Here is a 24230-nt window from a genome sequence, read left to right on the forward strand (position 1 = left end):
GTCCAATAGTATCCTTGGACTTTGGGACTTCAGGAGAGAGGGAGGAGATCTGAGGCTCAGAAGCCAAACCAATACACTACCAGTCAAAAGTTTGGACACACCTGATTTGAATGTACTATGTTTCTCATTATCTTAAAGTCATTTTGATCTAAAGGCTTCTGCTTAAATGCTTGACATGTATTTTTTAGACAAATATAAAGAGTGAAGTTGATGTCTATGTATGAATTTCTTTCCAAAGCCTTTGCCTTTCCATCAAGGCGAAGGGCGGCTGCTCTAATATCTATGCTATATCAAATTGGTGTCCAATGCTATTATTAACATATGATACATACAGTATAAGAAATTCCGCAATTTTTCATTATGGTTACAGCCTAAGAATAGAAAACACCATCAAAAGTGCTGTGGGGAATATTGCATCACCGTTGTACCCATAGTCACACTGTCAAGTATTTTTGCAGATTTTTACAGAAAATTTCTGCTTTCCTGATTTTGCTGATATTATCTCTCCTTTTATGTGTTATAATAATCCTAATCGCATCCTGGTTTTTGTCTTCATAAAAACTAGAGGAAAACTAGACTAGAGGAAACAGTTTCAGAGTCGCCTCTCACGCTGTTGTTGTCATATTAACCCAGTCTTTACTCATCTTTATTTAAAATAGTAAAATCCAGAAACCTGGAGGAATACAGAAGAGAAGATATTTGGCAATGAACCACTGAAATGTCTTTCGGCCCTGGAAGTAGAGAAAGTGTTTTGAAAACATTTTGCCCTCTTAAAGAAGGCAGACCTCACAGGAAAACAAGTAAGAACCAAAAGGAGAAAAGAATAAAGCAGAGGAGAACGTTTCACAGTGTATCAAAGTATTGTACAAAAGGTTTCCCTACAAAAGCAAAAGATGTGTGTCTTGTAATTGTGTCCAAACTAAGTATCACATTTATTCATCATGTATAGATTGTCATACAAACAAAAAATACTCTCATCACAGTGAGTGTGTTCACATGCACACAATATTCCACATTATCCTGGTATAGGTATTATTCAAGATAAGCTGTTTATATACATCTTTTCTCCCTATCACAAATAAGCCTGTATACATGAATAATTTGAATATATAAACCACTGAAAGAATAGAACAGACTGCAAAAAACAACAGTAACAGGATATCAGCATCTCAAATACTATTGATAAATCTCAGGTATTGTATTCAGGTTTTTCATAAGGATAACATCTTCCCCACGTTATTGTAAACAGGATGTGTTGTTGACTTGAAACATTGAATATTAAAGATCTGTTGGTGTGCATGTGAACGCACTCAGTGATGCAAACATAAAATAAAGTCAAAAGAGCAAAACATTGCCAGCAAGACTGTGCGCTGCCGCTTGCCCGGCGTAGAAAAATTACATTAAGAATTACATAGTGGATGACTGCCATTGTAGAAAGATTGCCTCTAATCAGACACTAGTGGTGTAGAAAGTATTGTCACTTTTTAAAGCTCTAAGCAGCGTGTGTGAGGAGGAGGAGGAGGAGGATTTGGGAAGTGGAGGGGACGGAGGTGAAGTGGGACGTCCTCCGACTGGGTGTGTGAACCAAATAACTATTCAAAAGTATTGATTAGTGTTGATTTGAATGCCTGTTGTGCGCATTCTGTGTCAATAGGGCTCTTTCCTGGAGTTTTGGCAGCTCGATATCCAAGTCTTCATTCATTCGGGTGAGTGTTTCTCTGTGGAGGAGTGAGGGCGGGGAGCTGATCGATCAGTAAAGGTCTTTCCTGGAGGTTGGCAGGGAGCGGCTGGCGGAGCAGGTGGCGCTGCGGATCACCTCCATCCACCTGGAGAAAAAAAAAGGACAGCGGCTGCTTACTTGCAGAGTGACATAAATCGAGTGCTCCATACTTTTTTTCCTCTGAATACCAAGAACTGGAAATGCATTAAACGACTACTTTTGTGCCAAGGTCCACTGCTAATGGGAGATGTACCTTTTTCAGCTCTTGATGCATTCATGATTCAAAACACAAGGCTTTCTGACTCCCGTGCTAACAGAATGCTAAACTTAAAGGTATGGCAAGGAAGGTTTTTACAGACCCATTAAGATTAATTACCTCTTCACTAGACATTTCTGTTGGCCTTTTTACATGCCAAGAATCTCAACATCATACTACAGTGAACCATACCTCTTGATGGAGGTTAGAATCTCACTTAAACCCAAACGAAATTTGAGGAGCCAGAGTGGGAAGTTGCTTACAGTTACCCAGTGAAGGGGAAAAGAGGAACAAAACGGTTATGCAAATGTTCTTCAGCAATCATTCAAATTCAATTCAAGTGCAGTACCTTTCGAAGGTGTACTCGCTCTCCGATCTGAAGTAGTAGACGTGGGACTTGAAGTGGAGCTTGAAGACGTAATCTTTGTGGATGTTCTCCGACTCGGACGGGACGGTGACGGAGTAGCCCAGCAGAGGAAGGCTGGCCAGAGGGTAGTCATCCTGCAGGAAGACGGGCCAGAGAGGGCAGGAAAACCTCTATCATGATCTATGTTATACATTTTCATCAAGCTATAGTTGTGCTGATTCAATGTCATTTGATGTCTCAAGTTTTCTTGTGTCAATAAGCATTATAATCACATAGCCTATAACTCATGTCATGATGCAGAATATTCTCATATCCTACTTTACAGACATAACTAACTCTGCCAGTGCTGTGTTCAAACCACCACATAATTCTTACTTAATTTTAACTGCGTTCCTATAGGCTATATCTAACCTGGTGTGACTTGTAGAAGAAGAGGCTGAAGTTGGTGAACACCACCCAGAGTTTCTGCCAGCCGTTACTGTTCTTGAACTTCCTCAGCAGGTTACCTGACAGCTGGTTCTGGAGACACAGAAGAAGAGAGAGGAGAGGAAAAGGAGAGAGGAAACTGATTAAACCAAAGGATATACAGGGTTTAACAAAGAAACACACAACGTCGGTGATTCAGTTTTAGTGTTAAAACAGAAAAGAAGACAGGGGAGAGAGAAATGTGTCAGCTCCAAGCACTAATTCATCACTAATCCTTTGGGACATCCTGGCGCACAATTAAAAATACAACAGTTTCTAGGTTACATAATTTCAGAAATCTATCTCTGTGCTACTGTCAGTGCAAGTATCCATTTAGCTGAGCCTTGCTTGTGCATAGCAGCATGTAAATTCGATATGTGAAGCACTTTCCCAAGGCCCGATTTGTGGTAATACTTTTCATGGCCTTGCCTTTACAGTGAATTTGTTTGATTGGAGTGGATTTGGAAGTTTATGTGCCTTTGGAGGACTGGCTTCAGTCTTTCCTGGTGGTTGCCGGGGCATTCCTTTGTCCAAGGATCCAGTAGCCTTGCTCATCAGCATTTTGTGCAATACATGGAAGGTTTTTGTGGAGAGAAACATGGTTCTCTCTAGATTTTTTCTATACCTCTCCATTTATTACCAAGACAGGCACCATAGTCATCCCAGGGGGGAATTGAGAGACTTGTTTTGTTTATGGTCTATGCACTTCTAGTGGCATTTCTGGGTACAAAGCTAAGTTGTGACTATTGCAGTACCTCTCTACTCCAGCAGGTGTCACTAAAGGACAGGCTGTGTGCTCTGTACCAGCAGACCACAGAGAGAGGGACGGGACCCTGATGTCTGCTGAGGGGCCGCTCTGACTCACTGGCTGGACTACTGGCCTCTAGCCACATCAGTATGGACAGACAGACAGATAGAGGCGAAGGTGGGCGGAAGGGTGGAAAGACAGACAAGAGGAGGTAAAGACAGAGAGATACAAAGAGATGGATTGGCAGAAAGAGGGAGGGAGGATAAGAGAGAGGACAAAAACACAGACATGAGAAGAAAAATAAGACAAAGGACTTCGGAAGAATGGTCCTTTGCCCACAGAGAGATATAAAGAGAAGGGAAGACCAAGACTCGCGGTTTAAGTAGACCGACTGAAACACAGACAGACAAATGCACACATCTAAACACACTGGACAAACGCAGAAGACCGGAATCCACAGCGACAGGCTTGAGAGAAAAAGTATGGGATGTGTGGAAAAACAGGTGGAGGGAGAGAAGGATTGAGACACACACACACACACACACACACACACACAGAAACAACAGTCTGGGTACCTCCACGGCGACACTAAAGTCCACCATGGACACGCTGGTGTTGCGGTGCCAGCAGACGTGCACGGTGGTGTTACCACGGTGACCGTGGCGCTCCAGGGACGAGCGTGAGCCGCACAGCTCCTCCTCCGACTCCTGCTCCGCCCCTCCATCCTCCGACAGCTCTGTGGAACGACGGACGGGTCAAATGTGACGGTTAATAGAAAGCAAAGGACTAAAAGAAATGAAGAGATTTGCTTTTGAGATACTGACTGATGGTAGATTTTCTTTTCAAAATGGGTACATAGCGTTTTGGAATGAAAGCCTGCACATGATGATCAAATACTGGCACAGTAGAGATCCTGGGTTCTTACATAACATTTATGTAACTATTTACATAGTGGATAAAATATGCCAACACTGTGTTCTTATCTTATGCAAGTAGTCTGTTACAGTAGTAAATAAAGTAAGCTTTCTTTTGTGTGTGTCAGTGGTTTCAGACTTTCAACTGTTGAGTGACAAGAAGATTAGCAGCAGTTTCACTTGTATGTTCTGTATTTAGTTTGATATCCACTAAATACTGGACACAAAGAGCTAAAACTGCTACCAGTCTTCTTGTGGCACAACATTAAGTTTATAGTTGTCACACTATGACACTTGTGTGTAAGAGTCTTTTGACAGCAAAGAAAGCAAACTATATGAAAGCAGACCTGACTAAAATCATGATAGATTAATAACAGTACACAATACATGTTTAGACTTAATCACAATCTACTGTATGTGGTTTGGTCAGGAATACATTACCAGGGGACCAGTGTGTAACCTGCTAGCATGTTTTTTCCTATTGCATTTTTCTGCTTATGCCTGCCTTTTCCGTGTGTATGTATTGTATAATATCATTCAAGTGAGATGACACAAAATTGAAAACAGCTGGCAGCAAAAAACATTACGACCTGTAACAAATCTCTGCCATTGAAAACTGAGCCAAAAGACTGATACAATTTCAATACTGTGGTCTAAATATTGAGAAACACTCCTTTTGTTGTCACGTGTAAGTCAATACTCAGTGTCTATTTGTGTAAAACTGTACATAGCAGGTGCTTTAGCTAAGACACAATGGAGAGAAGTCAAGCCAAAGGTCACCAGGTGGAGGCTGTATTGAACAATCGTGACAGGCATTTAAGATGAAGGACGAGAAAAGAGAAGAGGAGAAAAGGGGATGACAGCTGGGGAGGGGACCAACATATATCAGGTAACATTAAAAAAAAAACGAAGATGAAAGACAAACTGGATCAATTCAACCATATTATTCATATACCAGGCGCTGACAGCAGCTGTCTGTCTTGTGAGGAGAAAAGAAAGGAAGAGAACGAGTGATACATATCCTCCCTCTCTGTGGGAAAGGCAGAGTTATGGAAACCATAGGAATATGCAAGTGCTCGCCTGTTCATGATCCAGTTCACTGTGATTTAAAAGGCAGAGAAAAGCCTCTTGATGCAAGTGAATATCAGTAGATTATGAACACCACCAATGTCCCTTGTAAACACATTCCTACAAACACCAGTCAGTGAAATAACATAATGTAAGTTAGCAATGCAAGCAAGCGTCACATTAACTTCAATTAGGAGACTTTGTGTGGGTAATAAGTCCCACTGGGTAACATTTCCATAAATAACTGTTCTCTGGAATTTTGTTTATGACCTATTTCCTCTCCTGCTCTATGTTTCTGGGCCCCATCAGCTCTCACTGTGTCTAGAACAGGTACCACAGCTCAGACAGTCCCTCAAAGCTGAGCCGCTATGCTGTCTGGGGACGGCAGTAGCCTCTAGGTTAAAGAAGCAGGCTTGAGAGCTTTCTGGTTAAAATATATAGAATATATACAGTATCTATACATAGTAACGCTGAAATGATTAGTCGATTAATCTTAGTCATTAAGTAAAAATCCCACATATTTGCTGGTTACAGCTTCACAAACGCTAAGATTTACTGCTTTTCTCTGTTTCATATCAATATATCATGAATATATTTGGGTTTTTTGGCTGCTGCCTGCTGGTCAGACTAAGTAAGCAATTTGAAGAATCACTTTGGCTTCTGGTTACTTGTGATGGCCATTTGTCATTATTTTTGACTAAATGGTTAATTGATTAACTGAAAAAATAATCAATATATTAATCGATAATGAAAATAATTGTTAGTTGCAGCCCTAATGCACAGTAGTGTTTCTTGAGAAGAGAAATGTCAAACACTATAAACAGGGCTCCTACACTCTCTTGGATATCGAATTCAAGGCTTTTTTCCCAATGGCTTTGAAGGTCTTGTATGGTGAAACTCAAGGACTCAAAATATGTCAATAGACATGACATTAGTCAAAATCAGACATCATAAAGGGCTCATTTTTCATCATCATCATCATCATCATCATCATCATATCCATCACATGGTTTTCCTCAGGATGTGAAGTGTTGATGCTAGGTACAGAAAGAGGTCAAGACAGCTGAGGCATATTGATGAATTTAGGTGCTATATTTAAAATAATTGTGGCTTGTCACAATTATTCACACACACACACACACACACACACACACACACACACACACACACACCACAGACTTACTGTTGTCAGAGAGGCTGGTGGAGAGCAGGTCAGTGTGGGCGCTGCTGCTCTGCTCTGCCAGGTCAATGGCCATCCTGATGTCCTCCACCCACCTCTCCATCTCTGACGCACAGCTGGAGAGGGTGTGAGAGAGGTTTTTTTTTTTAAGGTAAAATGATTTCCTCATGTAAAAAATGTTATCTTCATTCTGTGGCAATATTGTTCTCAACTTTCACACCAATAAAGCACGCTGAATTCAGATAGCAAGAACGAGAAAAACAGAGAGGGGGTGGAGAAAGAGAGAGAAGCAGACACCCAGAGATCGTTTTATGTAAAAATTGTTTTCTGATGTAACAATGTTGATCTTTTGTCTTCAAGCGGTGGCAATATCGTTCTACGCTTCCTCGCACACGGCAATAAATCTTACTCAATTGAACACTGAACTGAGATAGTGAGAGAGAAAGAGACACGAGAGAGAAGAGAAAGAGAGAGAGAACGAGAGAGAAATAGAGCAACAGAGAAAAATGCATCAAAGAAAGAGAGATGGGAGCGAAATAGAAACCAAGTGTGAGAGTAGATGTGAAAAAGGAGAGAGAGACAGAGATGGAGCGACATTAAGCAAGAGGATGTGAGAGAGGAATAGAGATGAGGATAGAAGAAAATTATACATCCAGCATATAATGTATATACTTATTCACACAATGGACAGTCAATCACCACAACCTTCACTATGCCATTCAGTCTCTACCTTTACAACCATGCAGAAATAAAGGTTTTTTAATCAGTGAATGAGTAACAGGGGAATGGGAAATAGGTCACACAGTTCAACTTAATTTGAGTGGCTTGGGTCCTGTATGAATCCATATTTAATGAGACTGACCTGTATTAATCTTTCAGACAGTTATTCTTAAGAGCATATGGTATCCATTCTTAATGGATGGCACAGCTTCAATTCAAAGCAATTGTTTTTTGGTCATGTTTAATTCAGTTCATTTGTTTGTTTTTTCATTCTTGTGATGGTTCCACTCTAGTTCTTATATTTAATTCCTGCATTTCTTTCATTTACATATATATATTTTTTTTTTAGAAAATGTTATATAAATTGTGCCATTTTTATTATTAGTTTATTCATTATGATAATCGGGCTGAGATGCTCACTGTGGTTTAGCTCAAGGGTGTGTGTGTACGTGCACTTATTTATGTGTATTTCTGTGTGTGTGTGTGTGTGTGTGTGTGTGTGTGTGTGTGTGTGTACCTTGCTGCTACCACCACAGATTGCCGCTGTCCAAACAGGGTAAAGGAGTGAGGGACTCCCCACTCCTCCTCGCTCTCTCTGATCTGCAGACACACACACACACACACACACACACACACACGTTTTAACAAGTAATCTTAAGTATCCTAAATTATATTGGAATATTAACATGCATGTAAACACACTCCATAACTGCTTAGAACCACAACATATGATATGAAAGTAAACACTACTTTCAGGGAGAGATGGTGAGGAAAAGAAAATCAATTCAGACAAAAAATACAGATTTCACTGTTGTTCCAGTCAATCTCACAGTTGCAGTGCAGTGCTGATAATCACCAAAACACATATATGTTACTAAGAAAATCTGGTTACGTACCGTCATGCCATAGAGGGGCAGCTGGCCGTGAACTTTGAACTGGTTGGACGGGGTCATCCCTCGACTCGTGTACACCAAGGAATCACTGAACTGGAGGGAGGACAGAGGGAAGGAGGGAAGGAAGGATGAAGGGAGGAAAGAAGGGGTGAGGAGTGAGGAGGGGAGAAAGGGAAGGGTAGAAGGCAGAAAGGAAGGAAAGAAAGAAGGTTATAGAAGTTATATTTCATGCCATGCGCAACATTTGAGACATTTTGAAAGTATGGTTGAGAAAAGCTGTGATGTCATACCAGGAAGAACATTCTCTGCTGTAGGCCTTTCCCTGAGAGCTTGCTGAGGCAGCCAAGCCTGATGAATTCCTGTCAGCCACACGCAAACATAAACAACATCAGAACAACAGGGAGAGAAAACCAAGGACTACAAATGAGCAGGATGAGTCACTTTTTTGCAGGAGTAAACAACTTATTATGGATCGACATGGGAGTCTGCTTGGTCCAAAAATAATCCCCAGTTTATGTGTTGTTGTCAAGGAACTCATCGAGGTCTTGTCGTTTCCTAGACCTGAATAATTTATCAACTCATACATGGACACTATTTGTTCCCTAAAACCATAAAAAGCACAGCACTCATTTTTCAATCGACTGTGACTGTCAAACCAAGGCAAAAAATGCAACAAAAAATCTAAAATAAATAAGTAAAAGCTGCTATGGAACTCAGATCACTTCCCAAGAATTAATTCATGTTCACGATCTTCAGAGTAAAATTCACTGAGATGAATCTGATTAGATTAGGTTATCAATTATAGAATTACAACTATTTTAATTTCAACTTTGATTCACTGACAAAATGTTTTCATCATAAAAAACTGGGCTAAACAGCATTTGTTTTAGTTGCATAATCAATGTAGAGAATCACTGAATCCTACAACTTTCACAGAAGATGTTTTAAACTGGAGGACAAAAAATATCATCACTCATTTCTTCACTGTCAGTTGGAATATGAGCTTTCCGTGCTTTGAGAACAGATGCTACTAAGACAAAAATAAACCTCTGTCCCTCTCTCTCACCCTTCCTGGGATGGCCAGGTTTTCGATGCCCGTCAGGTCTTTCTTCAGCTCCAGGAGTTTCTGGAAGTTCTCCATCTTCATCATGGTGCCTTGGAGCTGCAGCACCATCTCTGAGATGTCCGCCAGGGCCGCTGGAGAGGAGGGAGGGGACGGAGGAGGAAGAGGAGGAAGAGGATGAGGATGAGGACGAAATGTACAGCTGATCAAGCCTATCTCTTTGGCATCTAATCTAAGAGCTGTAAATCCACTTGTTCCTGCACCTTCTCTCTCTCATACATACAAACACAATATTGCATTTATCTGCCTAGGCTGTGCAGAAAGAAAGAAAAAAGGATATAGGGTTTGATTTGATTAATTCATAAAAAAAAGTGTATATGAACACATTAGAGAAAATGAGTGATACTGGGAGGGAGGAGAATGGAGAGAATGACCGATGGGAGGGTCAGAAGTAGTTCAGCGAGAAGCACCCTCACCCACACACACACACACACACACAAACCACACACACCCTAACACCCACCTCTGGAGTCCCTGAAGTCGTCGTGGGTGGGCGGGGTAGTGTTTGCAGAGCCTCTCCAGGATGAGTTTATAGTGCAGCAGGCGGTGGAGCGGCCTGAGGAGGAAGATGTTGAAGGGCAGGTAGCAGGCCTTCTGCTGCTCAAAGTCCCTGCACAGAGCCTCCAACCTGCGACTGGACCTGAGGCACACAGACGGAGGAGAGGGTTCGTTACAAAACGCTATCACACTGCATTCAAAATATCAGGGCCGATGGCACTTTCCATGAAATAGACTGACCAGGGGAATCCAGGTGAAGGCTATGTTCCCTTTAGTGTTGGGAAATAGTTTCACTACCTGCAAAGTTAATAGTTTGTCTATATTTTGCAGCAGGTTGGAGGTAGTTCAACTAAATTTAATTTTTTCCTTTTTGCCGTTCACTACCGAAACTACCAACTATTTTTGGCTATTGAAGAAAAGAGGGGTACTGGATTTTTTCATCCTTTATTCTTTTAAATTCCTTTGTTTCCAACTGTAATAAGCTCACTGTCTACCTAATCAGTGGATTTTTTTTGTGTGGCCATGTGAATTTGTATTTTATGACGCTGCAGATGTAAATATGATAATTTATTGCAAAGTAGTTTGAAATACTTTTTCTGGCTAATATTTGTTAACAAAACTATATTTCTCTTGAGGGAAGCTTGGCCTTCTTCCGATGCAAAATATAACTGGAAGCTGTGAACTTCAGTTATGAAGGGGAGATAGTGAAGAAAGTAAGGAGAAAGGTTAAAGAAAGTAAAAAAAAAATATAGATAATATCTTCCAAATGTCACTATTCTGAAAGCAAAGGTCTCATGATAATAATGTCAGCCTCAATTAAAAGTTTGGCTGGTGAGGATAATTGTATACTAACCCAGTCTGAAAGTCACAGGCAGACAGATAAGCAATTAAAATAAAATTTCCACCAATGCTTATGGAAACAAGTGCCTGCCAGCGACCTTTGACCTTTGGCAAAAAATAGCTATGTTTCGCGTCATGTACCCACCTGCAGGCCCGCTCCAGTTCCACCAGGCATTCTGAGTGTTTCTGGAGCTGCACTGTCAACTGCTGCAGACGAGAGAGAGAGAGAGAGAGAGAGAGAGAGAGAGAGAGAGAGAGTGACAATAAAAATGAGAGAGGGAGAGACAAGAGGAGAGTCAAAACAGATTTCAGCCTATCAACCACATCCCTTCTACCTCTCTTCTAAGCTCTTGATTTTCTCATTTCTTTTCCCAGCACTTCTCTCTCCTTCATGATCACTCTAGTTTCACAGGAATGACCCCTTGCACCCCTTGGTTGCTTGTAATGTCGGTGTAGTGAGATAGTTACCCTCAGACCCTGGATGTTCTTAAGGAGAACATCGCCAATCCGCTGATAGTCTCCTTTAATATGGGCATTGGAACGACCCTCCCTGAGAGAGAGAGAGAGAGAGAGAGAGTCATTGTGATATTCCTTAACATGCAGTAACATGTGTTTACCAGTAGGTGTCAGGCCACAGCAGGGTTTGACAGAGGCAGGACCTGACAAATGGAAAATATTCACTCCATTCCCACAATCCCATTCATCTTACCAGCAAGTCCCTGGGCCGACTCCAAAAACAAGGTTCAGAATCATGCTGCCAGTATGTGTGTGTGTGTCTGTGTGTGTGTGTGTCAGCTAGAATAAGGCACTTCAGAGCAGAACAAAAACACAATTTCTCCTCCTGTCTGCCATTATAAAACGAACAGAGACAAGATTCCCATGGGGGGAAATGAGGACTTGATGTTTGCGTGTGCACGTCGTTCCCAATGCGAAGTCAAACTGCTGAGTTTATATGGTGACACCAACAAACAACCGAGATCATGGAGAACATTGGTCAATTTGTCTCAGGTCAGAAAATTAATGGACTTCCTACCACTGGCTGCTTGAGTGGCCTGCGGTGTGAATGCAGTTTCTCCCACCGAACCAGAGCTAACACGGACCTTATTCTTCCTTCTTCTTCCATGAAGTTTTTTTCCTTTGACCTACCACAAAAACTGGATTTCCAGTCAAGCATTTTTTTGTGAAGAATTATGATGTATCAAATTTGAGGCGAAAAAGCTGAATGGAAACAAATAAATTCGAAATGAGAGTATTGCCAAGTGCATTTCTCTGTTTTTATCCTCAGATAAAAGCATGAAATATGGGCAACATTAGCTGACCCAAAAGAACAGTAACAACTTGCCCAATACTAATCTGTTCTTCATGCTTGCCATTTTTCTACTGGATGTGTTTTATGACATTCAGGAAGCCTATTTCTTTTTTTTTGCTTCAACCCAGCTGATGCAAACACACCTAATTTGCATTATATTTTTGATTTCTAAAGTCTTTGTTCTTAAGCTGCTATATAAATACATTTTATTATCATCATTATATTATAAGCTGCTCCTCTGTTTAAGCCCAAAGCATGATTTTTAAGCAATTTCTATTTTGTGTTTTAACAAAAAAGGTGCTACATAGTTTTCTTCCTTTCTTTCCATACACTCAACCCATCTCTCAAATAGGATGAGAGCAATTTTCCAAAACTGTGACATCGCTTGCTCACACACACACACACACACACACACATACACACACACACACACTTTTCAACAAGGCCACTTTGGTGCTGCAGCCTCAGTGTTGTGACTTGGAAGGCAATAGAAGGAAACGGAGATGACGAAGCCAACATCAACTGCGATGATACACAAACTGACAGACTGATACACACACACGCACACACACACACCTTTGGGGTGCCACCTATCAACATAGATCTCACACACACTTTGGCTAGCACAAACATCAACAAGGTATGCTCACCAAGGTGCAGAGACACACACACACACACACACACACACACACACAGACACAGACAGACAGACTTCTATTGAAGTCTTGCTGTCTGTTTGTGTCTTTTTTGCTTTCCCACATCAATAACCAGTTTAAATAAGTGTTTACCTGCACATCAGCACATCTGAACATGTTTGCATTTTTTTTTCTTAGTTTTTTTTTGGTCTTTAATTTATTATCTTGTCTCTCTTTGTCTTATGCCCTGACTCTTGTCTTGTCTATTGGTTGCCTGAAATTTTGGTGATATAGAACTTTAAGCTTCAGCTAAATGCCTACAATATATGTGCTGTATGGAAGTGTATTTAAATATAAATGCCTGTGTTACGTGCCATTTTACAGATGCCCACAGCTAAGACGATTTTCTGACCCATGGAAATGTGTGAGGCATTTAAAGTTTTCTGAACGGAAACACACAGACACTGACCATTGCGCCAGTCTCTGCTCCACCTCTTTGAGGAATCCCTGGTGGAACTTGTAGACCGGATCGTAGTTGGCAGAAATCAGGCTCCTAACAGAGTCTGGCAAGGCCTCGTCTTTCCCCACAACACTCTGGAAGGACTGGGATACGGACACACACAGAACATGCATGCAAACATACAAACATATAGAATACAATAAGTTTCATTCCAAAATGAGATATCCACCATTTCAAAAAAGTGACACCTTGATTTCCAAAATGACTGATAGCACAAAATTGCAACAAATGACAGTTTTCTAAGGATGTTAATTCATTTAAACAAATTATTGATTTGACTTGAAAGCGCAGTTCTATTTGTTTGCACTGGCGATAATGATTAGCTAACTCACAAACACACACACACACTCAAGCAAACACACACACACACATTTGATCTTTGTGGTCCCAGGGAACTGCAACTCAACACCTGACACTGAGGTGTTGAATTCCACCGAGACAAACACACACGACTATGACAGCTAGTGTGGCTAAAGGGAAGTCCAGCTGTTTCACAGAAGGTCGCAGTGGGAGGGAGGGAGGGAGGGAGAGGGAGAGAGAGAGATAGAGAGATAGAGAGAGAGAGAGAGAGAGAGAGAGAGAGAGAGAGAGAGAGAGAGAAGGGTGTGGGATCTCTGGCCTCAGCATCGCCAGCCAAAGAAAATATTTAAGAGGGTTTTTTTTGAGAAGCGCCAGCGCACGCCTTCCTCCCACATCAAAGCGGATGGAAACTACTGTTAAAAAAAACAGCTGAGGGAGAAAAAAAGAGAAGAGAGGGGGAAATATGAGACAGACGGACGGTGATGCAGAGAGACGCTGGCATGAGCAAGAAATAAAGAGGGTGTGGGAAGGCACATATAGCTGTGATACTCTATTGATCCCCATAGGCAAATCCCCCCCCCCCACCCATCCACAGGGAGGTCAGAGGTCAGGGTCAGCTACAGACCAGTAAGGTGGCAGGGGATTCAAGACTCTGTCCTCCATCCACATTAAGCTGTATCTCCATTCTAGGAATCAAGATGTTGTTTTTATGAATGCAGACTAAGATTCCCTTCTGTGTTGATTTCAGTGGTTTTACTTGTAAACAACCGGGGGCTAATCAGCAGGATGGCTGCGTAGTCTTGGAATAAGCAAGATATTCAAGTTTGCTAGCTGCTTAAAAGGCAGTTTACTGCTTCAAAACAGGAGGACGCTAATTATTCAAGTGCCAAGATTCAAGAGCTCAGCCTGTGTGGTGGGTTAATACTCCTGCTTTGCAATCCTGTGAAATACAAAAGCAGGCATTCTTTTTGTTGTGTTGTTTTCTCTACCTGTGATTCTTGAAATGAGAAAAAAAACACAAAAAAGCACAAAGTAAAGACACTTTCTTGTGTTTTCTTGTGTTTTCATCCGTCTTCTGGCTTATACAGAAGAAATGCTCTGATACCGCCTCAGATGTAGAACTCTAGTCTGGTAGTTTTTGAATGGAAGCTCCCGTTTTTGACTGTTTCTGATCTCAAGCTACAGTTAAAAGGTAAAAAAATCCAAGTACTAGGACAGTTAAAAAGTCCAAGTACTGGGCCAGTGAGCTGCAACTGGTCTGTAATAAATAAGTCATTCAATGTAAAATCAATGTCACATCAACAACTGAGCATGTGGCAGAAACAGACTGTCAGCTGTTGATTTTGGGCCTTCACTGGCCTGTGTGTTACCACGTTAAAACTAACGTGAATAAAGACCAATTTTAGCTCCTTGCCCAAATATTTAGGCTTTAAAAAGACTAACTTCAGTTCACTTTCCCAATACTTGCGCTGCAAAAAGACCAACTTTACCTCTCTATCCCAACACTTTGGCTGCAAAAAGACCAACTTTGGCTCACTGTCCCAACACTTGCGCTTTAAAACTGCCAACATTACCTCACCGTCCCAATACTTAGGTTGTAAACAGACCAGCCTTACCTCCCTATCCCAGTACTTAAGCTTTAAAGTGACCAACTTTGACTCACTGTGTCTCAATACTGAGGCTTTAAAAAGACCAACTTTTGGCTCCCTGTCCCAGGACTTCAGGCTTGTGTCTATGTGTTATGTGGGGCGGTATACTTTCGGGACTGTGTTTACACTTGGCCAGCTAGCTACTGGCCTTAACACAGATGGCTCTTCAAAGATCCCTCTCTCTCTCTGTGTCTCTCTCTCAGCCAGCTGAGAATGGCCTCACACTTAGCAGGGACTTGGCAGTGGACAAGGCTAGACAGGCAAACACAAATAGATGGTGTGTGCAGACAGTGCGTGTAAATAGACGCACACTCACACAGCACCAAAAACGTACTCTGTATTCATCATAGTAGATTCGTTTTGTTCCTGTGTAGAAGTTTCTACTGTTTCAGAACTGTAGGAACTTTTTATTTGGTTTATTTGGGACACGTTCCAATATAAACACACGCACATTCACACAGACAGGCATACATGCATACATAATACAATTTATTGACACACACGTTCAACAACTTGTTCTGTCTCTCATACACACACATCCTGGAAGTTCATGAAGACACTCTTTACCTCTCTCTCCATCGTTACCACAGTAATGACATGTGAATCATATTAGTGTATTCAATATAAATACGACTATCTATCAATTAGTTATCCTTACCACTGTGATGACCTGCAGGTCTTTGAGGTAGGTCCGCTCTGTAGTCAAGAGCTCCTTGGCTATGAAGTAGGCCTTGTCTGTAGGAAACTTCTAGACACACAGAGAAAGAAGAAGTTCATCCATCCATCTACCTATCTATCCATCCATCCATCCATTCCTCAGCTTTGTCTGTAGGAAACTTCTAGACACACAGAGGAGTGGTTAAAGTTATTCTTTCTTTTATTAATCTGTTCATCCATCCATCCCTTACCACATTCATTTTGAGACATTAGTATTATTATTAACAGACAAGGCAATTGTAGAGAATATTTGCAGCCTCTACACTGCAGTTTACATTGTGAGCCACCGGGTCGGATTTTGCAGGAAATCTGCTGGATTACTTTATGTCACAAAACAGGAAGAGTGTGCAAACGGAGCTTAAGATTTCAGAGTTTCTTGCAATGGCAGATGGCAGAATGAGTGTCAGGGAGGGGGAACAAGTGGCAGCATTGTCTTTGTGACAGGAAGCAACAGGATTTATGGGAAATATGGTTTAAATGTTGAAAAACTAACAATACAACTGATGTGAGATAGAGGCTACCAATCGTCTCGACCGTGGTCTAATTTGTTTACGGTAATTATATTAAGGCATGACAATTGATTTGAAAATAATTTATTGCTGTCTAAAATGCTGCAAGTAGCACTGGGTGAACATTTTAAGACATCTAAATGTGAATTTAAGGCTACATGTAACTGTACTGAAGACCTTTAGATAACAATTTAAGACATTTGATGACTTTCTCAGGACCTGCAGATGTCCTGGATAGGGTTCTTCAAAATACTATTTTCCCTGCAGCCTGTCTGTATACCCACCTTCCTCCTCGCCTCGTCTTCGTCATCCGTGCGGACGTATCCTGCCTCGGTGAGCAGGGGGCTGGTGAGGGGCGACGGCAGCCGTCCGTCGGGACTCGGACCGGGACCCAGGATGACACCACTGGCCATCGCCTGTCCGTTCACCGAGCCGGTGCCGTTCACCAACGCATGGGCACTTGCCAACGGAGAGTCCGCAGAACCAGGACTTCCTGGGGGAGGAGAGGAGAATAGAGAAATGGGAAGGGGAGGGAGAAGAGGAGAGGAGAATAGAGGAGAGAGGGAGACGAGGGAGAAGATCGTAGGAGAGGATAAGATAGGAGAGGAAAAGGGGAACCATGTCAAAGTGGATTCCATATGTATAAAAAGCATTTCAGCTACTTTCTTGAAATTCACTGCCATCTTGTATTTATCTTCCTTAAGATTAAATACTTATTATTTTATTTTTTTCTCATTGGAGGGAAATGTGTCTACATTCACCCTTCTGTTTTCCTAAAGTGGCTGGTTAGCACTGTTGGCGTTGTTCATGAAAAGAGGAAAGGGAAAGCACAGCTAGGATAAATGTCTGATGAACAAAAATTAGCAGCTTGTATTCAACATGTCAGCATATTCCTTCAATAATTCCTACATATGTCACCGACCTGTATGGCAGTGAATTTCAAGTTTAGACTAGGATCTGACACTTGTATCATAAATTATGGGTCAGGATGATGATGTACTACATTTACTCCATTTGAGTCCTCAACTAAAAAGGTTCAAAACCCCATGGTGACATAGGTTAAATATGTAGGAAACAGTAACAGTAAATAATAAATATACAGTTAGTAAGGAGCTGTGTATTGTATGATTTAGTTAATTTGTAAAACTTTCAATAAAGGCCATATCTGTGCATTATAAGGGCAAGTAAAAACACAAATATTGCAGTCATGCATTGCTGAAAAGCTGCCAAACAGCTTAATGAACAAGGTTTTAAGCATAGTGTGTGATAGTGAAGTATATCAATACTCATAACTCATAACATTAAAACCAGTGCTATGGTGATTTAAGCGGTGAATGAGCTTTAGTTTAATGCACTGTCTATACATCTTCCGAAAGCATTAAGACTGCATTTTAACTACTTATGAATACACTGTAAGCCTTTACAATTCCCTTACAATGCATTATAGATATGGTGTTAGAAACCTTTACCCTATGATACTCTTGCTAGTCATGATGTGGCGTCAAATCATCCGAGTTTCTCATAGGAATCTGAATAGGAATGGCCCAATTATGGTTGAAATAACATCCAGTCCTGGCAACTTATTACTAAATCATATAGGAGGGAAAATATGATCATCAGGAGACAGGACTAACAAAATCCACCTACTTTTCACTACATCTAGTCACTACAAGGGTAGACTACATTGTACTACGTTGTGACTGTATACTTGCCCAGTTGCAAAGTTTCCAAAGAGTCCACTGATTGGTGGGTATACACACCAAACTGGATCATGGGTAAAACCATGGCAACCACTGAGTGCAGATCTGTGACGGGTGCTATAAAAACACTCACCACCATACAGAAAAAAAAAAGAAATACTACAACAGAAAAAAATAAACTAAAAAAAAAATACTACAACAAAAGCAACAGACAGGTGAAAGAACCAGCTATTAAAACATAAAACACAGACAGGCACGGGTGGAACGATGTGTGCGTCAGACTGAGCACGTGCACAACACTGAACAAAACGAACAGCCTCTATTCTACGCTCTATCTACCACAACACAAGACACGGGACGGAGGGGACTGAAGGGGTCACAAGCATCCAGGGGGATTGTCACAGAGGGAGAGTGCATGTGTGTGTATTTGGGTGATGGGTGGGCGGGGCCAGGCAGGGGGAAGGGGGGTGGGGGTGGGGTAGATCACATTACACACGGGTTCTCTCTACTCTACAGAAAATCCTGGAGTCCCTTTTCTTCGAGCATACGGGGTCGTTTTTTATTGACACTAGTGCACACAATCAGTTACAGTGTTAAAAAGAGAGGGGAAGGGGAAGAAAGAGAGCAAAGTCACCAGAATAAAATCCAGTATAGGTGTCGTGTAAGAAAAAATAAAAAGGACAGGTTCGCAGATATACAAAGTGTTACAAGAGTGACAGGGAAACCGGTGAGTCAGTGAGTCTTTAGGTCATATATGCAGTGTGCGTTAAGAGAAAAACGGATCATTTCAATGCAGAAACTTTCTTTTGTAAAGGAATATGCCGACTTTAGCTAACTTGCTGTTGTGTGATGAGAAGATTGGCGGCAGTTTCACCTCTGTGTGCTCAGTAGTTAGTGTGCTACGGTGCTTTTGAGATGTTGCGAAGCCAGCTTGTAGCGACTACTAAACATCCACCATGTGCCAAAGTGTTTAGAATTAAATAAATACTGGACATACAGAGGTGAAACCGCTACCAATCTTCAAATCACAACATTCGAAGATAGATTTTTTGATTTGAAAAATATATTTTTTGTTGCCAGAAAGCCGGTTTATTCCTTTAAAAGAAGACAGTCAGTCAGTACCCACTTTGTTATGTAAACAGAAAGAGAAGCACAGATCTGATGCTGTAATGCTAACTTACATTTTAACAATCAGACGTAAGCATCCCAGTATCAGTAAAATACGATCACAGCTTGTGCAACCTACAATCATTTAACTATTATTATCAAAACGTTATCAAATAAATCTAACAAATTTGTCTCTGATTAACTCCCGTACAAATTACAATGAATACAAAATCACAGTCTATCATTCTTATATGTATAGTACATTAAAATTACAAAAAAAAGCCTCAAAGAGAGTGACTTGCTGCAAGTGCTACTTTGGTGACAGGCAGTGGAAGGTTAGACAAGGTGGACTCAACTCCAGTGTTCATCTGTGTGTGTGTGTGTGTGTGTGTGTTTATGTGCGTGTGCCCAACTTCTGACAATACTCAAGACTTTCACACTTCACAAAACAAAACGCCAAATCTCTCATAGATACCTTTCTGCTTTTTTTTTTTTTTTAACACTACCATTATGCATTACGCTTAACTTGACTTGTCTGTCTAACTTCCCCCCACTTCCCTCTTCATGAAAATAGCACTGGAGTTGAATCGGCCCTGTTTCGTCCTTGTGCGTAGTGAGCAAACCCGGGGCAAATGGTTTCTGAATGTTTGAAAAACGCGGGGTGCACCGAATTAGGAAAACTGTAATGTCCCGTGAGAAATGAAGGGGAATTTTGTTGTGTCTGGAAAAACTGAAAACAGAAACCTGAAAAATCATTAATTAATTAAGAGTTGTACAATTTATGTTTTGGGGATGCTTCTCAAACATTTGAAACCATTTTGAGCCCGTCGACAGAGACAGTGAGTGACAGAGTGAGCAGAACAGAGCAGCATGACAGAAAAGCAGGGACTTTGCTTGCCTGGTTAACATGCATTCAGAAGGAGAGAAAAGGAAACGGTGAGAAAACAGTGTGAGGTGCATTTTTTTTTCCACTGATAGATAACATGCTTAATAAACAGTGCATTTTACAAAGCGTGAACGCTGCAACGGCTCCGCTAACAGTCTGGTTTGTTTCAGGAAGAAGCGCTAGCACTGAGGGGGAAAAAAAGACCATATGGCTTCAGAGTGTGAACGCACATGACAAGATACTGATGAGATTTTGTCCCAATTAAGTCACCCCAAAAATAATCTCGGAAGTCAGATTGAAACTCCAGCGTCAGTGTTTTTCCACAGAGGCTTTGTCACAGTATTCTATTCAATTTGGCCAGAGGGGTAATTGATGCTAATCATGAATATGTGCGATTTAGAACAATGTTTTCATACACAGACACCGAGAATAAAGCATGCATAAGAATCTGAAGCTGATCTAAATTCAGCATGGTGAAAGGAATATAAAAGCCTACTGCTAAATATCACCTGTACAGCTAGTAGTTAGGTAGCAAATAAGCAATCCGCCCTAATTTATTGAAGTTGGTCCCAACTCAGTATGACGCTAAAAAAACAAAAAAAACAAACAAAAAAAAAACACGTCCTGCTGGATATGAGTGTTGCAGTGAGCAGACAGCCAGCAAATGACAGTGATGGGGATGAGGAGGCCAGCAAACCTTCAATAACAGGCATTATAACAGAGGAGAGAAAACAGCATCCAAAGAAAGTCAAAGATAACAGTGAGCTATCTTTTACAGTGTGTGGTCATAGTGGATGATGCCAGGGGTCAAGCCAAGCAAAGCAGACAGCAAGCTGGATGGTCACGGGTAAAAAGGACGATGGCTGACGTCTTTGATTATTTCTAATTGTGCGTGTGTAAAACCGTAAAAGAAAGGGACAGAGAGAGAGAGAGAGAGAGAGAGAGAGAGAGACAAACTGAAAGACGACCATGGAGCTACTCTCACCCACTTGTCCAACCGACAATATTAGCATCAGCACAGATAATGTATCTCGAGAAGATAATGTGCAGCTTCAAATATTATGAGATATTATCACAAATACAGATACAAGGTTAGGGATTTCTTTCCCTATTATTTTAACTGATTCAAGTCTATTCTATTTCTTGAATAGACTTGGGACATACTGCTTTTACTTCCCTAGCGTTTCGTTTCGCACAAAACAGGATTACCACAAAAAGTCTCTATCACAGACATCAAAGTTAACAGTGCAAGTTGCCCACACGAGACAGAAATTGAATGAAAGCATGAAAAAAGTGCTCTGAAGAAATAAGGACATCCGCTTGGCCTTGTCATGAAACCGAATGAGAAGGCAGTATGGCCAGTAGCGACATACAGCATTCCTAATCCGACAGATCCAAATAGCTTACACAATAAACACATTTTTCTATCAAGTGTATTCTAAGTACCCATTCTCTACCAAGGAGATTCTAAAATACAATTAAAGAGGAATAGCACTCCAATCCAATCCATATGTTATTCCTTCAGTCTAGGACAGTCCAATCAGAGTTTCAGACTGTTGTAGTTCGTAGGAATAACCTGAAATCTTAAGTAGAGCGGTGTTCCCCTTTAAACCTCCAAAACCTCCAAATAACATCCCTCAGTAAAGTCCAGCAATTACCTTACAGCCCTTCTATTGCACAAGACAACAGTCAATTACAAAAGTTTGATTCAGAGAAAATGCTACATTAGGAAACTACAGGCTGGAACACTTCATTACTACATATAAAGTCCTTAGTTCAGTGATACGGGAAGGCCGGACATTACAACTCCACATGTTTCACACTCAATGTCACATACAAGCAACTAATCAATATCTCTCTCTTGCTTTGACACCTTAATGTGTCGGCAACAAGCCACTTTCTTATATCCCGTTTTGCAACAGCGAGCTGCAATCACCAGAAACCTAAACTTTCCAAACTAAGGAATAGCTTTACATTACAAATTTCAGTTTCCCACAGCTTCCTCACAGTTAGCTTGCAGCCTCTTGCTTTAACAAGGAGGAAAAATAATGATGCAAACAAGTCATTTTTAAGGAAAGCAACCAACTACAATTCAAAATGTCAAGATATTCCTTTCAATTTCTGTAACAATTTCTTAACTTTCCCACGTAATCTATATTATTCATCTACACCTACCTCTATAGTGACTGTACAGTTTTTAAGTTATGGCACATTGCAAGAAAGGTTGTCCTTAAAACATCACCTACACTGATTCTTCAACAACTTTTTACACAGCGCTGACAGGATTGCCTCAGGGCCTTCAGACTTAATGAAGTCTCCCTTCAACAAACGGCCAACCAACTTTTCTACATATGTGTATGTTGAGGCTAGAGTCAGCAATTTGCCAAGAGGTCTGCATACAGTTTGCCCATTACAAAGTAAGAAGACTGTGGGGCTTGAAAACAACTCTCAAGCCTTTGGGGCATGGACTAATGAATTCACCTAAAAGTAGGGCAGGCCTCTTTGTTTACAGTGAAAGAGCCCGCTAAGTCAGCCAAAAGGCCAATCTCCATCACCCCAAAAACTACGACAGAAAATTATCAGGGCACAGTTACAAAATATATTTTTGCATTTCAACTAATTTTGTTCAAAATGTGTGCTTGGTAAAATTAGGTTCTATAGTAGCACAATTATCCAATCCAAGAGCGGGGCTAAAAACTATCACTTTACAATTCACAGTTCTTTACTTCTCTATTTTGTTTATTATTAAACTTTCGCTGCCAACGAATGTATCTATTTTTCAGTCTTCATTAATGTAGTGGTAGATTTTCTTTCAACCAGTTTACATTTCTCTAACAAGTCAAAACCAGATTCATACAGAAGTTCTTCTGTAATATACCGTATTCTGGTGTCGTTAAAATACTAAGACAACTACAATAGTGAGAGGCTTGACAGCTTGTTATGTGCCCGCCCCTCTCCCTCAACAGCTGAAAACACGCCCGCCTATATCTTCCTCATTAAAGCGGTAGCATCCCTCCTCCTCCTCCCCCTCCCCATCCTCCCCCTCCTCCAGCTGGAGGCTTCCGAAGGAGAACTTGCTATGAGGCAGCGGGGAGGAGTTCACGCCATTAGAGTTAACCGAATTAAGGGAACTGACGGCAGCGGGATTGCCGTACATTAACGGCTGGCTGTACGCGCTACTGCCGGTGTCCGACTCGGTATCGCTGGTGTCGGTGCCGCTGCTAGTAGACCCGTCAATCATTTGGACCGGCTGGTTCAGATTGTTGTGGTTGTTATGTGCCGGGATGCAGCCGGGCTTCCCGCGCCGCCCGTACAACCGCTGCACCGTATTGGACCGCGCCTGTCCCGGAACCATGAGGTTCCCCCCGTGGTTGCCGTTAGTTACCACCATTCTCCGCTCCATTGGGGCAGAAGAAGGGGCCTGGACAGAGATCGCCCGCAACCCGGAGCGATGTGGGTCGTGGTGCCGGACGGGGGTGGAGGTCAGCTGGCTAAGAATAAACGGGTCGGTATCAGAGCGGTTCCGCATGTTGTTGTTGTTATGCGGTTTGGCCAGATGCTGCGGGGTGCGGTTAGCGGTGATCGGGGAGTAGCTGCCGTAGTAGTTTGGTGGCGCGGGGTGGGAGGGCGAGGGAATTGTGGGGGTCTCAACAGCGACCCCTCCAGGACGTTTGCTGAAATAATGGCCGCCGTCGTCCCAACGCGAGCGCGGCTGACCGTGACCATTCACCATCTCAGCGTGACTCAGCGAGTTTGTCCGCTGGTGGAAACTGCTGATCACAGGGCTGGAGCACTGGCTACGCGTCCCAGTTCCCAACGGACGCCCTGCCGCCACGCCTCGTTTGTCTCGGCCCTGAAAGATTTCGTCCAACAGCGTGCTGTGGAGCGGGAGGCGGCCGTGAAATGAGCCTCCATTCGACAAAATCTCATCGTCAGTTAGCTCGTGACTCATGCTATACTTGTTCGACACCGGAGACTCATCCAACCTTTTCCTGTTACCCAATATGCCTTGCTGCTGCTGCAGCCCCATCATGCCCTGCTGTTGCTGCATCAACCCCTGGGGATTGGAGTGGCAGACCCCGTTTACAGCCCCAAACAAACCACCG

The 24230-nt window shown here is 41.9% G+C and overlaps 2 protein-coding genes across 2 annotated transcripts in view; both read right to left on the bottom strand.

The window, feature by feature from the left end:
- Window positions 1-634: 634 nt before the first annotated feature.
- LOC139662583 (FERM, ARHGEF and pleckstrin domain-containing protein 1-like) overlaps window positions 635-24230 on the bottom strand; it is a 70094-nt gene continuing 46498 nt past the window's right edge. Inside the window, 16 exon segments of the mRNA XM_071541279.1 lie at window positions 635-1826; window positions 2326-2477; window positions 2755-2862; window positions 4132-4290; window positions 6714-6834; window positions 7956-8038; window positions 8335-8424; window positions 8622-8690; window positions 9398-9528; window positions 9918-9951; window positions 9953-10094; window positions 10938-10999; window positions 11261-11342; window positions 13206-13339; window positions 15864-15953; window positions 16716-16924. Of these exon segments, the coding sequence (XP_071397380.1) occupies window positions 1751-1826; window positions 2326-2477; window positions 2755-2862; window positions 4132-4290; window positions 6714-6834; window positions 7956-8038; window positions 8335-8424; window positions 8622-8690; window positions 9398-9528; window positions 9918-9951; window positions 9953-10094; window positions 10938-10999; window positions 11261-11342; window positions 13206-13339; window positions 15864-15953; window positions 16716-16924 (1742 nt within the window). The 3' untranslated portion in view covers window positions 635-1750.
- Window positions 23084-24154, bottom strand: LOC139662591 (uncharacterized). Its single transcript, XM_071541294.1, has one exon. It carries the CDS (start codon window positions 24152-24154, stop codon window positions 23084-23086), a length of 1071 nt encoding a protein of 356 aa, XP_071397395.1.

Source organism: Centroberyx affinis, unplaced genomic scaffold (assembly GCF_046629955.1).
Source record: "Centroberyx affinis isolate AG114_WGS23_722 - 3 ecotype Tasmania unplaced genomic scaffold, CSIRO-AGI_Caff_v1 ptg003849l_1, whole genome shotgun sequence".
NCBI classification, from domain to species: domain Eukaryota; kingdom Metazoa; phylum Chordata; class Actinopteri; order Beryciformes; family Berycidae; genus Centroberyx; species Centroberyx affinis.

Excerpts from the sequence above, each read along its gene's own strand:
- LOC139662591 (XM_071541294.1), bottom strand. The coding sequence starts at position 24,154 with ATGGGGCTGCAGCAGCAGCAAGGCATATTGGGTAACAGGAAAAGGTTG.